The following is an 18,526-nucleotide window of genomic DNA, read 5'->3' on the forward strand; positions in this document are numbered from 1 at the left end:
GTTCTCACGCTCGCCGACAAAAAGGATCTTTGAACGTACACGGGATAATTGGCTGTCAACGCTTCTATTGTCTGCCTCGGACAACGCCGGCGATAGATTCTCTGCTAACAAGGCTTATCTCAAGAAGTGTTCCGACTTGCTTTCTTTGTTCTTGTCAAACTTGTCCTGGTACAGCGAACATCGCTTGTATCTGCTGATTCCACAGCAATTGGGTTATGGCGACCTTGAACGGCTCACAACTCTTCAAATCTTTGTGTATCGCCGTGCACCATTGTTTAGCATAGCCATCCGTTTCTGACTTAAAAGCAATCGGGAGTCGAACCGAACCTGTTTAGAACGGTCGCTGTAAGTTGGAAGGACAAGATCTAACAACTGCGACGGGCCTTGCTTAACCAATCCCTGCGTAGTAGTTGTATTGTCGCTGCTACAATCTACAGGCCCATCCGACATGTACTTATTCTCACTTCGCGTTCTCTCTGCAAACAGGCGTTACTGATTGGGTTGAGGTCCCGGGAACTAAACCATCTGAATTGTCACTAGAGGGCCTGTCTTTCTCACTGGTAGTTGGCTGGTCCGAACGTCTACGAGCACCTGATAATTTCTCCTCCATTTTGCCTAATCTAGACGTTACTTCCTCTCTCTTGGATTGACTATCCTCCGCAGGGTCCACACGATCTCGCAGTCTACGTAATTTAGCCTCGTCCTCAATTGCAGTGACGGGGATAATTTCCATCTCCTTTCTAAAATTTTGCAATTCCTGCCGAAAAGTCTCTAACTCACTGTCTACATCTCGCCTATGCTCGACTATTTCTTTGTTCGTTTGTTCATTAATTCGCCTGGTTTCCGCCATGATCTCTCGCATCTGCTCATTCACTCTGGCAAACTTTCGCTCAACTTTCTCGTTTACAAGTTTAATTTCACGTCGGGTACCTTCTCTAAGACTCGCCATTTCTCTGGATAATCTGTCTGCAGTTGATTCTATACGATTTACAATACCCTCATTCGTATCTCCGTCCTCCTGCCTGATTCTCTCCCTCTCTTTTCTATCTTCTAGCAAAGCGTCCCAAATTGTAGCTCGCAAGTCTGCTTGTGATTTATGCAATTCGTTATCATCGTTCTTTCCACTACGGCGTTCTCTCCCCCGGCCAAAGATGCCATCGGCTCCCGGAGTGGGCCTTCTACGTCAGCCGACACACGTGGTCTCTGCGGTTCCCCTGTTCCATACTGCTTGCAGTGCAACCCATAAATACAGAATGCAGCGTTAAAGCTGATGGTTCATGCACGAAGTGTCGTGTAAACTAAGAAGTCTTCCTTGAGTTCAATGCGTAACAGGAGCCAAAGTCGCTTGTTGCTTTTCGGTTTTAAACGATGATGAACCAACTGACAAGTGTGAAATCTCATACCAACTGCTGGCATCGAAGTGAAGGAACGTAAATTCTGTTTCTCGGAATTAAAATCGTAGATCCTGCTTTGATAAAATCCCCGGAAAAACTTTTTGATAGATCCGAGACATGATTTATTTAGACTAGACACATTTGAAATTTAATTGGGTAATGACTATTTCGATAAAGAGGTTTTACTTGGCGCTAGTAGAAAGTTTGGTATGAGTGAGGTTTCCCGAGCTTTTCCTCAGTTGTAAGGCAAATACAAGGAGGACGGCCCGCCACTCCCAAATCATTAAGAACTTCAGCTGACGTGAGCGACTTATGGGTTCAAATTCCAGACAACTCTCCAACCAAAATCCTTTCCAAGAAGGACGAGTTGCCTCACGCGATAATTCTCATCAGCAGCAGCAACAGACCGTCAAGGCTTCCGCCACGACCAAACCCTCGTTTAAATTATGAGGCTCTGTTTACCATTTCCAGCAAAGCGTTCCTTACGCAGGAATGGTGGTTTCTTAAGAGAGACTCGGGTCTGTGACCTTAGATCCTGTAACTTCCTCTCCGAAACGAAAGATTTTCGCTCTCTTAACGCGGTTGCGTTCCTGTCAACATAAGCCATTCTTCTTATCAGGAGTCGAACCCAGTGTCGAGGCCTCCGTTTCCGTAATCTCCTCTTGGAGGCAAAAATTCTGATCCTTGCGCCATTGTTCTGTCTCGCTTAGTTTCGGAGTTAAAGGAACCGCCCTAGCCGGAAATCGAACTCAGGACACTTTCCCCAGAGTTCTGACCTTCCTGTGTTCTCTCATTTGTCTTATGGAATAATCGGGCCATGTTTCTTCTTCACGGGCCACAAGCGAACGAGTAAAGAAATGTCAACTCTCAAATTCGAGTCTACACATGGCCGGTAGACTCTGCGGTATTTACTAAGGGGAAATACGACAGTTTCTTACAAATTCATCTTCTGGGTCTGAGACAGTTTTCGGGCTTGTGACCTTAGTCAATCGAATCATTTCCCAGGAACAAGAACAGAATTTGCCTTAGCGCCATTCTTCCCTAGTGGTCGCTATCCGTACAAGAGAAAACATCTTCCCCGGGATTCGAAGAGGGGAAACGCTTTCTCTGACCCAGAGCCCGGCCCACTCAAAAATCATCTTTAAAATTAATCAAGTAAAATGAAGCCGGACGTTATTTTTAAATAAGGGCAATGAAATTGCAATTCTTCCTTATGCTTCTTCTCATTATTTTTAAACGTGTTCTCTTCTTATAGGGAAAGAACTTAGAATTATGACTGAATGTAACCAAATTATAAGTTAGAGTAATTCTCTTTGTATTTCTTAACTACCAACAATGATTATGTTACCGAGTAAACTAACCTCAAATCTTACAAACTAATTGTTGCGTCATCTGTTTATTCGACATTGTTGTGTTTCATTATCGCCGTCAACAATCCGCTTTCGTTATTGCGGAAAGAGCTTTGCTGTGAATCGCTTGTAGAAGAAGTGCGTCGTAGAGTAGATAATTTTGTGCTAGTAAAAACGTTTTAGAATATCACAAGTTCTTATCTTATATAAGAATTATTGAGAAATCTGCGATACTGCCCTCCACCCTCTCCGTTATATTTTAGATTAGATCGATCATTGACGGTGGACGTCGTGGTCTCTTACAATTGAACAAACTTTGTGGTAAGGGATTCCTATTTATTATTAATGTTCATCACATTTCATGTTTTCATCTGCATTTGTGAACTCGTGTAAGAGAATTAGGCTTGTCTTCTTTCCAACTCAGTTTCAAGTAACATTAGATTGACTTCTGTTTGTTCACGGTAACATTTATAGTGAAATGATATTCCAGTAGGAAATTAACATTTTACAATTTTAAAAGAATTAAAAGTGTATCGTAGCCCAGAATCTTAACAAAAATATGTGGATCTTAAGAAGTGGGGTTTATATTCTGAATAATAATTCTAACACTTTACAATTCCTGATACATCGACATTATTAAAGCGTTTTAGGGAACTCTGAAGAAATTTTATTCCGGATTTACAAGCCTAATTATCGACGGATCTCCATGCAAGAGCAGATTAAATCCGGGGAATGTTTGCTATTATTGAGTGCAAAGTATTTATGGGTGCAAAACGTGGTCTTTCACTTTGAGGGAGGAACATAGACTGAGGGCCTCTGAGAACAGAGTGTTGAGGAAGATGTTTGGACCCAAAATAAAGGTGGGACGGATAACAGAGAAAAGTGAATGACGAGCTCCTCACCCGATGTTGTTAGGGTGGGGGTTGGCAGGGGAGGGGTGTTTACAAGTTATTGGGGAGACCTAGTCGTAGGCGGGAGGATAACATTAAGATGGACCTTAGGGAGATGGGATTCGATGGAGCGAACTGGATGCAACTGGCTCAGGATAGACGCCGGTGGCGGGATTTTGTGAACATGGTGATGAGCCTTCTGGTTCAGTAAAGAAAGTGGGCTGTTCTTTGACGAGCCGAGTACCAATCAACTTTTCATAGAATATCTTGCTCATTGCAGTGTGTGAGTAGTGATCTACGCATGCGTTAGAACAACTTAGAGCTTTTGTGACTGTTCCCAACTGTAATTCTCGCGTTCATTTCATAAATTTAAGTTACATTTTGTGCTTGTAGTGTGTATAAAAGTGTAACTTAGACAGGAACGTCCTTAGTCATGTAAGCTCTTACGCACTTTTAGTTCTACAGAGAGAAGAACTCGAAAATGTTATGCTTATGAAAAGGCGCAACCTTCTTTTTCCAAAATTTGTTAACTGCCTGGTTCAGCATCAAAAGTCACGCAAATTCTACGGCATATTCTTTTCGTAATTTTTTAAAATCGATTCACCAGAATAGAGGCATCTAAGACTTTATGGATTACATTGATGTTTTATAAGTAATGTCTACGTGGATTACATATAAAAAGATTTAAATTTATGCGAGCAATGACAAACGCGGCATGACTTAATATTGCCTAAATCAGTCACATTTCAGGGAGATTAAGCCAAGAAGTGGCAGATGGGCGGGGCATGTGGAGTGCACGGATGGGACAACAGGTGTGCACCGGGTAATGGTTAGGAAGCCTGAGGGGAAGAGGCGGCTGGGGAGACCTAGACGTAGATGGGAGGATAATCTCAGGTGGGATCTATGGGAGATAGGAGTTGAAGGAGACATGGTTCCGGTGGAGAGCTTTTGTTAGTTCGGTGATGAACCTTCGTGTTCCGTAAGCCGTCTAGGTAGTTAGTTAGATTAGTCACATTTAGAGCTTTGTCATTTTGTATTGAATCTCAACAAGCATTTCTATAAAAAAAGAAACAAACTCAGCTTGAGAATGTAACAGTAGCCTAGGTAATCTAATATCTCGCATTTTATGAAACATGAAGTTTCATGTTCGTGTTTACAAGACCCCGCCTCTAAGCCACATACTCAAGCAGATGAAGACAATCCACACCTTCATTCTCCACCCTCTAAGATCCATTTTAATATTATCCCAACAACGTATAGGACTCTCAAGTGACCTTTTCTTGTCAGGTCTTCCGATTAAAAAGTTGCACTTCTTGTCTCTGCCATGCGTTCTACATGCCCAGCCCATCTCATCACCCTTGATCTGACAGCCTACAATTTATTAATTAGTGAAGAGATCTATAAAGTTCCATATTATATAATTTTCACCATTCCCTTGTCAGTAACTCTCTCGCAGGACCAGATATTCTTCTCTGTATCGTGTTTCCTCTCAGTCACTCCCAGTTGATGTGCACACGAGTCGGTATGAAGAAAAATCTGTAACAGCGATCGACTGATTTTCAGGAGATGGAGTCAAACCAAAGTAAAGTTGGCGGCAGGTGCACGTGTACCAAAGCATTGGTCCGTCTGAATAAACTAAGAGAGAAGAACCTCTTGTGTGACGCGGTGTTGAGGTCGGAGGACGGCGGCGTCTTTCGAGTCCACAGAGTGATTCTGTCGATGCGTAGCGAATATTTCAGGTTTGTTTATTTACTGACGTGGTTAATTAACACGTAAATTAAGGACATAATAGACATCGATTCGTATGTGAAATGTTTTATCCCCTCTGATCCAGAAACCTGTATTTTTATACGGCTGATTGTCTTTTGTTATTGTTCATTGTCATGAAATCTCACGGCGCCGTAGAAACGAGTGGCATTTCAGACGTACTTACTGCCTTCTTTCCTTCAAGATGCAGGCAGTAAGCACCACTGAAACGTCCGATAATTTCTATGAGACAACATCCCGGAAGACGTAGGTGTTTTTTGTACTAATTTTTAAGTGCGGTTGTACCAAGGTGACAGTCAATCGATCTGGAGGGAGAAATAGAATCCATTTCCAAAACTTCTTCGTTTTAATACATAAAGACGACCGACAAAGTCCAGAAGAAAGTTGGTGATGCCCGGAACATTGAAAGCTGCTGTGTGTTGCTCTGTCTGAAATAAACTTTAACAAAGATCTTCGCGAGAAATGTTTCATTGGTAGGAGAAACTCGATCGATAATTTATGTATACGTTAATTTGCTTGTGTTTTAAATAAAGACGCGGTGCGATCTTGAAATGAGAAATGAATTTTAACCACGAGCCATTGTTTCTGTTTTCCAACAGACGTGTCTCTCGTCTTGTTACAAGCTGTGCCCTCTTTCAGTTTCCGACAATCAAATCTTTCGGTTTGTCTTGCACTGCAAAACCCTTAATTTGTAATAGGAAATTGTTTGTTTCTTAAAGGCCTCGTAGAAACATTGGCTTTTCTTTTCAGTTGTTTACTGTCGGGAGAATGTTTTGACAGAACAAATAGATTTCATATTACGAACTGTTCAATCAGTGGAATGTACAGCCTGCGATGTATGTTGAAATATTTGCGTTGGCTTTAAAATATCTGTATTAGTTGTTATAACCTCAGGTATCTCTTGAAGGAGTCAAGGTTATGTAAGAAACGAGGTGGCCATTCTATAGTTCAAATGTTCGCTGCTTGCTTTCCGATTTTTAGGTTAAATTCTTTTAAGCTTTCGCCCGCTTTTGAACCTCTCGCAGTTAATCCGGTCCCATTCGTACTTATTCTGAGAGTTTTTTAATTATTCAGGTAACAAAAATTCGTCCACCACATTGACGAAAGGATACTTTTATTTGGCTACGTGAGTCATTAAAACTTAAGACTTTATGCGCATGACTTGTAATTTTCTGCTCGCCGTTTCTCCAAATCGACGTTTCAGGACACTCTTCACGACATCACTGCACACCAGTGAGGAGACTGATGTTTTCCTCCACGGAGTCAGCTCAGACATGATGACCCAGATACTGGATTATGTTTATTTTCGAGAGGTGGTCATCCGATCCGACAACGCGTGTCGGCTGCTCGAGACGGCTCACTACTTGCGTATTCCGGACGTTCCTAAACTCTGCTGTGACTTCCTCATGGACGCGATAGACGTCGTCAACTGTATCGGCATCTTGCGTGTCGCAAGGTAATTGATGTTCATTTGTCATTTGCTGTGACGCCAGCCTTCGTCGCTGGAGCGAATCAGCTTTACTCAAGACAGCAGCCGAGTGCCGGGTCGGAGATTAAAGCCTCTGACTGAGGACTGGGCGAATTATAAAGCGCTGTATTTCAGGGCTGTTTGGCGGGTTATTAGTAACGTCCCTTCGGAATTCCTTGCTGCTGACATAATCCTCCCAACACCAAAATCAACATTCAGCCCCACATCTTTCTGCATACAGCAAAACCTCTGTCAACCGAGACTCGATTATCCGATTTCCGCATTAAGAGACCGAATTTCAACCAGATCGGTTGTGATCGATTTCAACCGGGGAGAGTGTTTAAAGCGATGTCCACGCGGTACAGTTCATTGATCTAACCTCACCCCAGATTTTGCTGATTATTATGAACACTTCAAGACATTTAGAGAATTGGTTATTATGCGGCAAAGACAAAGTCCAACCCACTGGGTCCCGTAGAAGTTGAACCCTTACTCCTTCTTGTTCAGGACAACATAGGAATCAAATCAACTGACATCGGCAGAATCACACACGAACCTCCACTTCATGCGATGGACAGAATGACTGATAAATTTACTCTTTTAGTACAGGGACTCCCTCGAACGGCGCTCACGAGTGACACTCGCCGTCGGATGGTGCGTGCGACTCGCCTGCATCATTCGCTAGAGACTAAAATCTGTATTGAGTCTCTACTTATTCGTTCAATTCCATGTCCACGTTCCCCTTCGCCCCGCTCATCAGACACGTGGTTCCCTCCATTTAGTCCGGTTACACGAGGTTTCACGGGATTAACACACGCAGTTACCAAAACGTCGTTCCGCCAAGGTTAAGGCCAGAATTCAAAATTATACACTCCTCACCTCATTGCCTTCTTCACTTGCGTACGCCGTGCCCTTGTTTCAACCTATAACCTTATCACGAAGACGAGCGGGCATTGCCTGGGAACCTTCAGAGCCGAAAACTTTCTATTTTGCCCCGGTTAAACGGAGCGTCTCTCACCGTTGCCTCTCCACGTGTCTGCTCTCAGTCTCGCTCATTCGGGCTTCAAGGGTTAAGGCAAAAACTGCAAGCGAAATACTGTGGTCTGCAAATAGTTGATAATCCAGTTCTTGCTTCAGTATTTCAATGTGTGAGAGTCCGAAGAAGATCGATTTTCAGACGGCTCTTAACCACGCTGTCGCAGGTCTCACTCCTGCGCCGACCTCGAGACTCACGCTCGTCGCTTCGTTCAACGCAACTTCGTGGAAGTGTCTCAGCAGAGCAAAGAACTGCTGGAACTGCCTGTAGAGGAGCTGCAAGCGATAATCGAGGCCGAGGAACTGAACGTGAAGGACGAGAGAATTGTGTGGGAGTGCATTCTCCGATGGATCAACCACGACCCGGACAACAGGAAAGGTTACATCGCGGGCCTTTTGAAGGGCGTCAGACTGGGACTCCTTGACGCAAAGATTTTCAAGGAGGAGGTCAGTATACCCCTGAAATTGTGGATGTTTATTGGTAGTAAAGCCCGCATTTTAAATTCCATATTCACATGTGTTCGTAACTAATTAATGCAAATTGTGAGCCTTTTTCTTCGACACGTGTAAGCCCGTTTGTCTGTCTGTCCGCAGTTCCAGCTCGTTCATTAGATTTAATACTGACACGTTTTAACAGAATCTGTTGACATATTCCAATTCTGGTTAAAATGTTACAATGACATCGTGAAAATTGTACAATGTTTTGAATTCCTTATTCCGCGCAAAATTTGCTGCGTAAGAAATCTACAGATTAACTTAGTTGCCATGGTTACAATAACTTCCTGTCGTATGCCGCTGGTAACACGCTCGCATACGCGTGTGTATGTGCAAAACAAATATTCGATTCGTCCTTTTATGCAGAAATGTGGTTGGAGTTAATAATCGTCTTTTATTCATCATCTGCGCTACAATCTTTGATTAAAGTCTCAGCGTTCATTACGATCCATTGCCTGTTTCAGTTCAACTACAGCATTCCACCGTCAACTACATTCAAACGTCCACTCAGCTCGAACAGGAAAATCCTCCAGCTGATAAATCACGTCTTATGGCGCAGCGTTCTACTTAACCAAAGATCCTACTGCCATAAGAAGCGGGTCTTAGCTTCTATAACAATTTCACGCATCTCAGACGATGAACACTTAGCATGATAATCTGTAGCTGATTGACCACATAGGGACAACAGATATCCGAAAAGTTCAGCAAGAAAACTTCTTTCCACATCCAAGAGTAAATTACCCCAGGGGCTTCAAATTAATAGACAGCTTGAACATTCAAATATCTTAAACGTAATTTCACGAAGCAGCCATATTCCTTCCTCCATTTCATCATGCGCTTTAACCCGAGAGGGAAAAAATTTCTATCCAAGGTCAAATGCCCTGTGATTTCAGCCACTCACCTCTCACTTAATACGTGTGAAACAATCGCACGGATTCATGAAAATGTTATCTGCTTCAAATGTCTTTACAACTTTTCATTCGTATCTACTTGTTTCAAACACTTAAAGAGAACCACCTGATGAAGACCAATTAAGGTCGAAACATGCAATGCCTCATAATAGACATCGATCATAATCACACGGTGTTGTGTTGACGGGCCTTCCACCCAACCATCAACATGCAGAAGGTTGCCTCCCTTGACACTCGAAACAACTAATTGTCATAATTTTCTTTGGATGCTACGTAATTTTGACGATTAATTAAAGTTATCGAATCAAAAAGAATGTGGTGATCGCACGGGAGAGACGAGAAATAAATTACATTTTTGAATGTAACTCAAAACGCAACACTTGCTGAAGTATTTAAGTTTCGGCTGAAACACATTTCAATATTTTTCTCTAAGGTTGATTTAACCTTGATTTTGCTTCTCTCCTCAACCTGTGCAGTTGTTAAGAGCGTCGTTACATAAACCAAAAAACATATTATCCCGTATATGTCATTGTCTATTTCGGTGATTTCAGAACCAAATTATGTGTGAATTTCTTGTTTCCTCTGCAATGGAACATGGGATCCCTTCCTAAAATTTATAAGGTCCACATTGAACTGTTCAACAGGTGTCAAAGCACCCTTACGTGACGGAAAATGAGGAGTGCAAACCCGTGATCTCGGAGACGCTCGCGTTTCTGCACGACTCAGAAATGGTGACGAAGGAAGGCAAGGACCTCGTGACACCAAGGATTGCCTACCCGCGAATCCCACAGGACATTCTGTTTGCTATTGATGGGAGTCGCAAGGCAGAGCCTATACATGTGATCGAAGCCTACGACGCACGAGCAGACCGGTGGACTGTGGTGAGTTGCGTAAAATTTCTACTCTTACCATGCCTTGTTAAATGACGCTTCCGAGAAAAAGTACTTTTTCTCCTTTTTTCTTCTTTTCACCAAATAATTGTTTATTTAGGCTTAATCATGGACGTACTGCCTCCATTTTTGCGTCGATAAAACCCAAAACACCAACATCTGTCCTTTCCAAAGTACGAACCTGAAATGTCAGCCGTTGATCAGAAATTAATTCTACGTTTGTCTGTCGAACTTGACGAGAGCTTCTCTTTGGGTCTTCCTGTTTCCACCTTTGCTCCAAGTGAATTTCTCAAGGTCTTTGTCGAGTGCCTCCCACCAAGGTGTAGCAATTTCGGACCACTGTTGGGGGTTGCACCTCTGCTCCGGTGGTTGGTCGCCTGAACTCTAACGTAAGGACTTCACTTCAATAGACCGAATGACCCATAGAAACATAAGAACATAACCTGTCCTTCCTGCAGGTGGAAGGGGTCGACTGGATCAGTCCGCGAGCTTACCATCGCACGGCAGTTGTCGGTTTCGACATTTACGTCATCGGTGGTTTTAACGGCTGGGATTCATTAAGCTCATGTTTCTGCTTCAACGCTGCTACGAAGACATGCCGCGAGGTGGCACCTATGCTTACTAAATACAGGTAAGATGCAGCTTGGTAGCTGATTAAGTCCTTGGAACAGAGTCCTTCCTCAAAAGCTGGTAGTCGCTCCCTAAGGCAAGATATAAATCTGGGCAGGAGATGCAAAATTGTACCACTCACATACAGGAGGACATTTGCGACAATTTTAGTTTTAAGTATGCGATTTACTTGTTAATTCGTCTGAATTAAGATTTAACACTGACGGGAGAATAATTCCTTTCTGCGAGAGGAAATGCATCTGAATCAGCAGTAAATGAGCACAGCAGAGCGTGAAACTTTTTCGTTTCAGATTGGGTTTAAGTGTGGCAGTTCTGCGAGGTTCAGTGTACGCCTTGGGCGGTGAAGGTGATGGTCAGATTCACAGAACGGCGGAAAGATACGACTCCAAGACGAACAAGTGGTCGTGGATCGCTCCCATGAACACAGGGCGATCCGATGGAAGTGCGGCTGTACTGAATGGTACGTAAATCCTGTCTGTCTGTCCGCGTGTGAGAACGCAAGAACGGTTGAAGGAATCGCGGGATTTGAGGTTCTCACGGTGGCTAGTACGAAGATGGCTGTCGTTTGGCTTCTGCCGACGTTTCAGACGAACATCATCAAGGCATTCCTCTTCGCTCTTGATCTTAGTTTCCGTCATTCCACTGTCCCATATTCTTTCATTATCTCTTTCTTTTATCGGTGCTACGGACTTCGTTATTTCACAGACTGCAACGGCTTGAAGTTCTGAGTGCGTGATGGATTCTTCTGCTCTCGTAAGCTGTCCCTGTGCGTCGTCTTCTGCCTTTTAGTGTGCACTAGGAGTGAATGCAAACAACCATCAAACTATCAAACTCGCTCTCATATAACACATTTCATGTAGTTTCTGTGACTCGAAGGGGGACTTAATAGATTTACAAGTGTAAGTAAGAATTGTCCAATGTCTGTGCTCTGCACGGAGCAGTTTAATGGCTCTCCCTAAAACAAATATGTGTACAGTTCGTGTCATAATTTGTTTTTGCAGACAAAATATACGTCGCTGGTGGAAGAGATGGTAAGAATTATCTAAACTCGGTGGAAGTTTATGACCCAGACACCAACCGATGGACGTTCGTTGCACCAATGTATTCTGAACGTTACGATCTTACTTGCATCGCCTTCCACGGCTGTCTGTACGCCCTAGGTGAGAACTCTGGACATTCTGAGTGATGCTGCTCTGTCCTTACAGAACTTTCTATTGTGAAATGTGTTGTAACTAACTAACTAACATTGTATAATCTCTTGTGGCATTTCAACTAACGAATCCCCTATTTTTCACAGAGTCCCAGGTTTAAAGGTAAATATTTTGTTCTTGTAGCAAGGAAATTCCAGTTTGCCGCGCTGTTATCCTCAAAAAGCCGATGGTTTAAAGCAGTCCCTTCGCAGTCTTTGCATTTCGTCACTTGTTTGTGTAACGTCATCTTGTGTTGATATTTAAGGCTACTTTCTCACGCAGTTTCATGAAGTAGACAACAGATGTCAGGCGCAATTTCCTGCTGCTACAAGTACGAAAATAATATTTTAGCTATTTCATCCTTAATTTCGTTCCTGGTACTAATATTAACACTGCAAAAGGGAATCAGTTTTCTTTGTTGTATTTAATTCATTCGTTCCGTTCACGTATTTACAAATTTTAAGAGCGTAAAGTCCGTTGGGTAAGACGGACGGAGTGTGAAGCATCGAAGTTACGAGAAATACAAACATCTAGAAAGTTATGATTGGTAATGTTGAAGAGAAGATACCACTTGTGATACATAGTCTTAAAAGGAAGGATAATATTAAAATGTTTTATTGAACTAGAGTATGTGGGAACAGACAGACAGGCTCTTGTGAATAAGGTAGTGGCTCCAGAAAGGCCAAACATTTTGTGGTCATTTGACAGAGTAATGAAAATCAAGAAGGGCGCCGCTGAATGGGGTTAGAATAATTTATCGTTTGGTAGTTTTTTTTATATCCTGTGACCTGTTACTGAATGTGTGTGTGTGTGCAGGAGGACGCAAGGAGACATCACGCAGGCTCAGTACCGAAAAGTATGACCCTGCAGAAGACACGTGGACCGAAATCCCTGCCATCAACTTCTATGGTCATAAATTAAAAGCACAAGTGATGGACGATATGATCTTCGTCATCAATGATTATGATAACCAGGACGTCGCATGTTTCAATGACAAGGAAAATCGATGGTTTGTTTCTTTGTTTGTTTGTTTCTTTGTTTGATTGTTCAGGGCTGTATAATCACAAACTGTAACTTTCGAAAAGCACTAGGAAGTGAATCATTTCCGGTCAGGATTTCCGCGATCTTGTGGATGCAGCGCCTTATAGTGACCGAAGTTTCAGAGGTTCTCACTGCTTACTCAGAACCTCGAATAAGCGCGCGAAAAATGGATGGTTAAGGGTGTAGAATGAAAGGAGGCGGGGCGACGTTGCGGTCAAACTAATTGGTTAAAGCAGAGGGCTAATGACTAGGAAATGCTAATCAGACGTGAGCCGTGACTGCATTAATAAGAAGCTCTTTGACCAAGTTTCTTTGATCAGTGGCACTCTCTCGGGCAGGAAGTGTCTGGCGTTCAGAACATCAGCATCGCCACAATCTTCCGCTTTCGTCAAAGTTTTAGGCCAGTTTCAGGTGTAACGAGCCCTACCGCCTCATGTTCCCATTTCTGATGGACGTTTATTTCAAAATGGCTTTCTCTTGGCGTGTTTGACCACGCAGTCTCCTGAAATCTGTTGACGGAGTGAGTAAGGAGATCCAAAAACATCCCAGAAGCCATATTTCTTCATACTTGTTTGTGCAAGAGCCAAAAATCCCAGAAAAATTCATTTAATTTTGATTTTTATCTGTCTTACGTGTAGCAAAACTATTTTTGGTGGAACAAAATATTTTTTGAAAATGTATTGCTAAAAGAGGGAAATATTGTCATGGGCGCGTGTCTCAAACAAGACACGCTTATCTCTCCAAATAAAATTTATGATTAAATTTATTATTCTGACCGAAGTTAATGGCTGAATGAAGTTTATCAAACGTCGCTAGCCAGAACACAAGTCATTTGACAGGGTTTTAAAATAGTCATAACCTCTCCCTCCACTTTGATGTAATAAAATGTTTTACGTTATAATAGCAATATGGCCGGTGTTCTGTGCGAATGAGTGAAAGAAAGATCACGTGGGAACTGTTCTGAAATATGGTGAGGCAATCGTATATCGAATTCCGATTGGGGGAATTTTTGTTAAGGTTTTCTGGAAACAAAATACAAGCAACGACACTTCGGTGGAAGCTGTGCCCTCAGCTTCAAGCAGTTTTCCATTCAACCCAAAGACAGAGCCAACCAACCAGCCATGGACATTTTTAGGACAAAACATTTTACGACTCGCAAAGATAATTCTTTAGAAGTGTGGGCAGGACGTGGGAAATTTTAAAGGAGAGGTGCAACGCCATAGAACGACAGAACGTTTTTGTTAAAATTAGAGAAAAGAGATCTTTGGCGTTGTACGGGGAGATGAAATCAGGGTGGGGTAGACAGGGCTACATTGGTTGCTGTCCGAGGGTGGAGAGGAAGGGATGGGCATGGTTCAGAGCGGGTATTTGGAAGCTGAGAGGGATGAGGGGGGGCATGGATGGGAAAATATGCCCTTTATGTGGGGCGACAGAAAGCGAGATTCACATACTATTAAAGTGTACGGAAACCGGGAGGTGGAGGGGACAGCTCCTGAGGAACAAGTGGTTCACCGTTGGCGAAGAGTTGGACTTCAAGAAAATTTTAAGCACTACGAATGACACGGAGGTCAGGGATGTAGGGAAATTTCTGTATAAAGTAAGATGTAAAAGACAGGTCAAAATTAGGAATTTAGAACTGCCACTGGGATAGAAGGCACGAGAACAATACGAAAGAGTTATGTAAATAGTATTAGGGATTAAGGAATAGTTATGTAGAGTAGCGTTAGTGACTAGTTGTAGTAAGCAGTAGTGCTAATAGTGCTACGTATGTAAGGACTGTGGCCGTGAAAACCTGGTGTTAGGCGGCCACAGATCTCTGTATATAGTTCTAAACCAAATATATTATTATTATTATTATTATTATTATTATACTTATTCTAGACCCAAATCTCTGATATTTATAACCCCAGAAGTAAAAGTATATATATATTTTTACGAAAATTGATATTTTTTTTACATAATTGCACTGGCATTCAAATTACATTTTTTAAAATTTATATTAATAAATTATTTATTGTAGAAGACGCATTCCTTCATGAGTTACATCATCGCATGTTGAGCTGCATATTTTCTTTAACTCTGTCCGCGAAATGTGGTAAAAATTGTCTTGAGTGTAGATAACACTGATGGATGATGGAAGATTGTTTGTTTTCACTTTCAATATTTCCAATTGCAGGCAAAAGGCGGCAGACATGAATGTTCGTAGATCCGGGACGTCGATTTGTGTCATCAGGAACTTACCGAATGCAAGCGACTACGCCTACAAGCACAGAGACAAATCGATGGAGGCGAAATGCAAAGAAATGTTGGATTCGGAATGTAACCGTCCTTCGGCGGATGTAGCCACGGGTTCGAACCTAGTAGCTAGGCCGGCGCTGGTGCGGTTAAAACGTTTGTTACTTCGGTGCGCGGAGAGGGTTAAAGGTTTTCTCAGGATACCTTGACATAGGGTCAGTCGGTGGGCGAGGATCTCCGACTCTCAGGGAAAATACGGAGAGACCTTAATTGGAGCGGCGCTCGCGGGAGGGCAGCGAAGTCGCTGAGCTGGTACAATTCTTGACGACAAAGTTGTTGTTGTTGTTGAAATCACTCAATTTATTCACGAATTGAGACACTGATGCAAAGACACAATTATTTTGATATTCAGAGAGTGCAATGAATCGGCTGTTTATGTACTGAAACTTTGCGAACAGAACGCGTCTGCACGACTTGAAGACCGACATTTTTAGAGACCCCGCAACAACACAAACGCGCTATAAATACCCCCGCAACTTAAATTTTCTATTTAATATGGCGATCCGATTCGTCCCTCAAAATCACCCCATGACGTCGCAAACGCTCCGAAAAGCCACATTCGAAATTCATTGGTCCCAGTCGCAGTGAGGCGACTGTTCTAGGGCAAACATTATTCTATATCTGGAAAGGCTTAAGTTTTCGCCTCGTAAACAACTTTTACGAGGCGAAAGCTTTGTGAGTGTCACGGAAGGTCTCGAGGAAAGACGTTCAAGCGACTGACTGTCGCTACTCTCTTCAAATTTAATACATTAATCAATGCCAAAAATCATAAAATCAATCACATTTGGATGACGTAAGGCGTTCCAAATATCATCTCTTCGCGCCTCCTTCGTTTGTATAAACAGGATTAATACGCCAAAGCCTGGTTTACCCTTTTCATCTTAACTTTCAGTCCGTTAAGGAGTTGAACTATGAACCTGGACTGGTACAGGAAAATCAGTAGTTTGCAGTTTATTACACCCAAGATGAACACATTCATTTTAATTTCTTTCCTTACAAAAATAATGTAGAAAACTAAGAATTGATGTAGGAGCTACAAAAAATCAAATAAAGAGAAATATTGTTTGCAGCAAAGAAGGAAAAATTATTTCGCCTCGTTGTTTTCTGCTCAAGAAGTCTTATTGAAATTAATTATTTTACAGACGTTTATTTTTATCTAAAATATTACCATTCATCAACACACAGCAGTTTCACCTTGCGTCTTGTATTAAATAAATCCACTTGTGGCGACATGTTTCGAGTTACGAAACCGTCTTCATGGTATTAGGGGAAGATTCATGAACATCGTTTACAAAAACGTCATTACGAAGGCAACAGACTGTGAATCTTGTATCGATTTCTGATCTACGTGTGCTATTTAAAAAAAGTTGCAAAATTACATTTGGCTGATTTGCCCCAATATACCGGATAATTTTGCCATATGCCTGAGGAAGAACCAACTGTAATCGTCTAGCCATGAGGTCGAGCTCGGACTATGACCACCCATCAAGGATGAAATAATGTTTCCGTTTTCAATGCATTCACTCCCGCACATGACGCGAAGGGTCAGGGGAACATTTGTCATTGTCGGCTGTCCTTTCGAAAAATCCACATCCAAGAAGTTCAAAACATCTTGTAACTGGCCATTGCAGTATTTCACCCCTGGGAGGTCGGACCCCAATTAATTGGGTTTATGCAAAAGTAGGCATAAGTGACCTAGCGTCACCACGCGACGTTAACTGTCAGAGTTGACCTCAGGTATCGAACCGACCAATCAGAGACTTGAATTTAAAATATTCCACCAATCAGAAAACTAAGCGGGAAGTCCAACCAATGATGTTACAAAATTTCAGATTTCGGAATGAGTGGGAGAAATTAATATATTTGAGACGCAGACTTCTTTTGAGAGGAATCGGCAGTTGTTGCAAGTTGAAACGGTATCACGGACTCATCGGTGTATTACATTGACTTTGACCAATATCGCGCGGAGAATTTAAATAAGCAATCACCTGAAAATAAATACCTAAAGCCTCAGCTGAGGCGATCTTTAATTAAATCCCGCAAACCCAGCAAAAGAGTCTCATAAATCCCTTCATCGAACCCGATCCCATCTTGGCAACAAAGCAAAGAAGAAGTGAACGGTTACACAACCTCTTCAAATGCCGTGAAGAAACAGGCGATGGTTTCAGTTAACAGATGTATTTCTTTATTCACGGTAATTTGTAAGGTACTTTTAAGTACTTTAATGAATAAACACAAAATATTACTACAAAATACACAAAACTAGGAACTTGATTTAAGTTAAGGCACATACGGAGTAATGGAAAAAAGAGACACCTCTAATCAAACGGGGAATTCGAACTCTTTAGGAGATAAAATCAAATACAGAATCAGCTTAACAGATCATAAACCGGGCCTGAAAGAATACTTCACGCCTTATAACTGCCTGGTACCTGGACAATACCTCACCAGAATGCGCCACCAACCAGGACGTGGTTAACATAACACATCATTTATTCCCGCCCGAGTCCATTGTGTTACAAGACAGAACAGTTTCATTTCTTCGAGGACACCAGCAGAATCTAAAGTTCTCACGGCGGTAAGAACGAAATTTCTTTCGTTCTGGTTTGACCACTGATCGGCGCTGCAACCAAGGACACAGTCGTCATCCTCCATCTTTCCTTCCTCAAGCACAGAAAAATCAATAATGTCCCGAAGTTCTTCGTCCGCCAGACGGCAGGAGTGTGTTGATGTAGACCGTGCACGCAGCTAGTTTCAGCTCGCAGACTCAGACAGCGCGCGTGTCAACACTTCCACTTCCTGTTCGTACAGCGGATGTAATGACGACGTATTTTGATTTGGCATGTAATTAGCAAATGGTCATTTTTGGGCCAACAACACAAAGTTTATTCGCGGGAAATCTGTTGTCTCGTCTCAGTAAATAAAGAAATAAATTAATGCCAGACTGCATGACAAAATATCCAAAAGACAGTCACCTTCGTTTTCCTTTGAATTTTAAGTTAATATTCTTTAACTATGCCGTTTTATAATGACTGTCAACTTATCGGTTCATAATTAATATATGATATAATGATTACCAGTCAATGGCCCATGAATATTGGTCATCTGGAGAGAAATTTTGACTGTAAAAGAGGCTTAGAGCCTGCCACTTCAAAACCATCGTCAGTATGG

The 18,526-nt window shown here is 42.2% G+C and overlaps 1 protein-coding gene across 1 annotated transcript; it reads left to right on the forward strand.

Moving 5' to 3' along the window:
• The first annotated feature begins 2,853 nt into the window (after nt 1–2,853).
• On the forward strand, nt 2,854–16,860 carry LOC147873121 (kelch-like protein 10). The gene is made up of 10 exons (XM_087352579.1): nt 2,854–3,064; nt 5,197–5,372; nt 6,605–6,856; nt 8,071–8,350; nt 9,954–10,190; nt 10,658–10,830; nt 11,120–11,289; nt 11,831–11,989; nt 12,836–13,028; nt 15,237–16,860. Exons 2-10 carry the CDS (start codon nt 5,200–5,202, stop codon nt 15,502–15,504), a joined length of 1,905 nt encoding a protein of 634 aa, XP_087208705.1. The 5' UTR covers nt 2,854–3,064; nt 5,197–5,199; the 3' UTR covers nt 15,505–16,860.
• The last annotated feature ends 1,666 nt before the right edge of the window (nt 16,861–18,526 follow it).

The sequence above is a fragment of the Zootermopsis nevadensis genome, unplaced genomic scaffold (assembly GCF_977971745.1).
Source record: "Zootermopsis nevadensis isolate Lab colony 2312 unplaced genomic scaffold, Znev_1.0 Znev_ptg000021l, whole genome shotgun sequence".
NCBI classification, from domain to species: domain Eukaryota; kingdom Metazoa; phylum Arthropoda; class Insecta; order Blattodea; family Termopsidae; genus Zootermopsis; species Zootermopsis nevadensis.